This window comes from Chiloscyllium plagiosum, chromosome 51, assembly GCF_004010195.1.
Source record: "Chiloscyllium plagiosum isolate BGI_BamShark_2017 chromosome 51, ASM401019v2, whole genome shotgun sequence".
NCBI classification, from domain to species: domain Eukaryota; kingdom Metazoa; phylum Chordata; class Chondrichthyes; order Orectolobiformes; family Hemiscylliidae; genus Chiloscyllium; species Chiloscyllium plagiosum.
In genome coordinates this window covers 1636098-1640555 of record NC_057760.1, presented here as the reverse complement: position 1 = coordinate 1640555, position 4458 = coordinate 1636098, and the positions used below count along the sequence as shown (strand labels likewise).

The 4458-nt window shown below is 47.3% G+C and overlaps 1 protein-coding gene across 1 annotated transcript in view; it reads right to left on the bottom strand.

Annotated features, from left to right (window-relative positions):
* Positions 1-130: 130 nt before the first annotated feature.
* The window catches only part of LOC122544779 (ras GTPase-activating-like protein IQGAP1), a 36676-nt gene continuing 32348 nt past the window's right edge, over positions 131-4458 (bottom strand). The window contains exons 12-13 of the mRNA XM_043684104.1: positions 3273-3381; positions 131-1104 (exon numbers count right to left, since the gene is read on the bottom strand). Coding sequence (XP_043540039.1) covers positions 991-1104; positions 3273-3381 — 223 coding nt within the window. The 3' untranslated portion in view covers positions 131-990. The remainder of the gene's footprint in view (positions 1105-3272; positions 3382-4458) is intronic.

Below are 4458 nucleotides of genomic sequence, written 5' to 3'. Positions count from 1 at the left end.
ACAGAGACACAGAGTGACACAGAGAGACAGAGAGATACAGACAGAGAGACAGAGAGACAGGAAGAGGTAAAAGGGAGATAGATAAAGAGAGACAGAAGGTAATAAAGACAAAGGGAAGAGAAACAGAAAAAAGGGAAGAGAGCAAGAAAGAAGGATAACGAAAAAGGAATGAGAGAAAGAAGGGTTAGGAGTGAGTTGGAGAGGGGAAGATAGAGGGAATGGAGAGGCAGGAAGCAAGAGAGAGAAGAGTGAGAGAGATTAAGAATGAGAATGAAGAAAGAGCAAAGAAAATGTAGTGATGTGCATTTTCAAAGTACAATCCTCACTGAGAAAGTGGAACTGCTGATGTGACTGAGACGGCTTCCCTGGGGAGTCACGCTCGAGGCACAGATTTGGTTATCTGCTGCAGAAAAAGGAAGTTAAAGTTTTTCAGTTGGGGTTCCCACGGTCCAGTCACAGAGTTAGCACTGCAGAGACTTGAGCTGATAGCTAAAGTCCCATCCCTTGCTCCAAACCAGAGGCTGGTACTGCTAACAGCTCTAGTCAGAGGTTCTGACTAAGATTTACCCGCAAGGAAAGACCTTTCATTTTGAAGGAAATGTGGGAGAGAGAGGCACAAATGGAACAGAGCTGCTTAGGCAGGACCTACCAGTTTGTGGGACTGCATGTGTGCCTCATGCCATGTTTTAGATCCAACCCCAGACTCCAAGAGCTCAGGAGAAGCTGGAAAGAGAGAGAGAGCGAGAGCGAGAGCACCCAATTGTGGGAGGAGTTGTGCCAATCAGAAGCTAAGTTCCCATCAGTAATCGAGTCCAGTTTGATTTGAAGAATGATATATATATATATCTATAAATAAATGCTTTTTGCAGGTGCTACACTGCGCTCCTCCTTAGTGTTGGTGGCTGATTGCGTCTGCACAGCAGAAACGCAAAATTTAAATCTTACGACGCAGGAGTGCTACCACATTCGAGGGGAGGGGCCCATCCTCCGTCACTTCTTGAAGAACTTCTTGTTGAGCAGGAAGATCAGAAGATTGACGTTGACCTTGGCTTTGTCAAACATCTTCATCACCGCCACTCCTTCATATTGCAACTGGAGGAGGTCCTGACAGGGAGCAGAGAACAGAGATTAGGGCTCCCACAGAAACATTAAGGTAGGAGGTAGGCCATTCAGCCCTTTGAACAAGGAGATCACAGCTAATCCGACATCTCAGTCTCCTGCTCCTGCTTTTTCCTCATACCCTTTGATCCCTTTAGCCTTAAGAACTGCATCCAACTCCCTCTTGAAAACGTTCAACTTTAACAGGCGTTGAAATTAGAGGCAGGAACAGGCCATTCAGCCCTTCTTGCCTGCTCCAACATTCAATACAGTCATGGCTGATCATTAACCCTGTTCCTGCTCTGACCTTTTGATCAATTTAACTTGAACAGCTCTATCCAATTCCTCCCTGAAGAGTGGGTTTGGGCCTCAATTGCTTTCTGTGGCAGAGAATTCCACAGCCGCACCACTCTCTGGGTGAAGACATTTCTCCTCAGGTTCCCTTCATTGCCTCAACAACTTGCACTCACCCATCAGCCTTAAATGCAGTAAATATCTCGGGCCACTTTGTAAACAAAAGCAATTCCATCATGGCACGTGGGTATCGCCAGTGTTTGTTGACCACTCCTAATTTCCCCGGATTGGAGTCTTGTTCGGCCATTTCTGAGGGCAGCTGAGAGCGGACTGGGAGTGACGTGTTGGGCCAGGTCAGGTAAGGGTGGCAGATTTCCTCCTGTTAGTGAACCCAATGGGGTTTCACCACAGTTAACAAAAGTAACCTAGTCACCGTTTGTCAAATTTTGTAAAACAAAATTCCAGGTTTTCATTGAATTCGAATTCCACCACATCAAACCGACGACCCCAGAACAAAATCTTGGGGTTTTGGATTACTAGTCCAGAGACACTATAAACATGCCATCATCTTCACAGGCAAACGCTCAGAGCTAAATGGGCCTGCTCCTGCTCCTACATTTCCCAGAATGGTACAGCATTGCTTCCTGACACCACATTAGGCACACTGGATAAGATGAAAGAGTGGCGCTCCAAAAGCTAGTGTGCTTCCAATTAAACCTATTGGGCTATAACCTGGTGTTGTGTGATTTTTAACTTTGTACACCCCAGTCCAACACCGGCATCTCCAAATCATGGATAAGATGTGTCACTGCTGACAGTCCATATCCCACTAATGTCGTAGCATAGGAAACTTCAGGTGTAGCAGACCTGTTGGGTCAGTTTTCTCGTTTCTTACTGCTCCCTGTTCACCAAAAGCTCAAACACTTACTAAGTCACCAAACTGAGCTTCCCCCCGTTAAGTTTTCAACTACTCACAAATGTATTTAACAACATAGCAGGATTGCTCAACTGAATTAGACACAAAACTGCAGATGCCGGAATCCAAAGTAGATGAACAGGAGACTGGAAGAACACAGCATCAGGAGGTGGAGAAGTCAATGTTTCTTCAGGACTGGAGGTGGGGGTCAGGAGAGCTGCAGATAAATAGAGAGGGATTCCACCCACACCCCCCCCACTCCCCACCTCCATTCCTGAAGAAGGGTTATAGCAAAATGTTGACTTCTCCACTTCTTGATAGGCTGAATGGACTATTCCTGCTCCTGTGTTCCTTTGGTTTTTATTTCCAATCTCTGGAATCCACAGGTTTTTTTACTTAGGATTTTGAGTAGCATCTGCTGAATGCTTGGGGTGGCTCAGTGGTTAGCACGGTCACCTCACAGCGCCAGGGACTTAGGTTCAATTCCAACCTCAGGTGTCTGTCTGTGTGGAGTTTGCATATTCTCAGTGGGTTTCCTCCAGGTGCTCTGGTTTCTTCCCACAATTCCTGAAGAAGGGCTTATGCCCGAAACGTCGATTCTCCGGTTCCTTGGATGCTGCCTGACCTGCTGCGCTTTTCCAGCAACACATTTTCAGCTTTCTTCCCACAATCCAAAGATGTGCAGGTTAGGTGAATTGGCCGTGCTAAATTACCCATAGTGTTCAGGGATGGGTAGGTTAGGTGCATTAGTGAGGGGTAAATGTAGGGTAGGGGAATGGGTCTGGGTGGGTTACTCTTCAGAGGATCAGTGTGGACTTGCTGGGCTGAAGGGCGTGTTTCCACACTGTAGGCATTCTATGAAACCTCTATTAAATTAATTCACTAACCGGTGACTCCGGGTCTCCCCCTTCAGGAGTGTGCAGGTATACCCATCAGTTGAAGGTTGTACTTGTGAAGACCTTACCTGGTATTTGAGCTGGAACTTCTCCATGTCCACACCCATGAACCGAGCCTTCACGTCAAAAGCTCCCACCTCCTCACTCTGCACAATGTCAAAAATCACATTCCTGAATCTGGAACAAGAGAAGAGACAAGGCTGACACCAGGAGACGGGCGAGCAGCTCCCATCGGCAGTCAGCACAGCAGGCTTCGTATGTAGCACCATACAGAAAATCTCTCCAGGCTGCTTCACCTTCAAGCCAGCAGTACCAAGAGTAACGTACAAAGCAACGTGCATGCATACAAAATACAAGGTACAAACCAAACTTTGACACTGAAGACAAATGAGATATTAGGGGCAGTCAACTCAAGGCATAGTCAAAGAGGTTGGTTTTAAGGAGCTTCTTAAAGGAAGAATGAAAGAAAAGAAAGGTGGGAAGTACAGAGAGATTTACGGAAGCCACTCCATAGCTTAGGGCCCCTACAATCTGCCAATTGTAGAGCGATAGGAATTTGGGGGTATTGTGCAGGAGATTGACATTGGAGGAATGGAGAGCACTTGTGGATGACACGGTGGCTCAGTGGTTAGCACTGTTGCCTCACTGCGCCAGGGACCTGGGTTTTAATCTAGCCTCAGGTGACCATCTGTATGGAGTTTGCACATTCTCCCCGTGTCCGCATGAGTTTCCTCCGGGTGCTCCGGTTTCCTCCCACAGTCCAAAGATTTGCAGGTTAGGGTGGATTGACCATGGTAAATTGTCCCGTAATGCCCAGGGATGTGCAGGTTGGGTGGTTGGCCATGCTAAATTATCCCATAGTGCCCAGGGATGTGTATGATTAGATTAGATTACATTACATTACAGTGTGGAAACAGGCCCTTCGGCCCAACAAGTCCACACCGACCCGCCGAAGCGCAACCCACCCATACCCCTGTTAGGTGCATTAGTCAGGAGTAAATATAAGATAGGGGAATGGGTCTGGGTGGGCTGCTCTTCAGAGGATCAGTGTGGAATTGTTGGGCCAATGGGCCTGTTTCCACATTGTAATGATTCTAATTCTAAAATATTCTAATTCTTGTAGGAGCTGGAGGAGGTGACAGATAGACAAGGGATGTACGGGTTGGAGGAGGTGACAGATAAGGAGCAGGAGTAGGAGCTGGGAGATGGTGACAGGGATAGGGAGGGGGTGTAGGGGATGGAGGAGGAGACAGA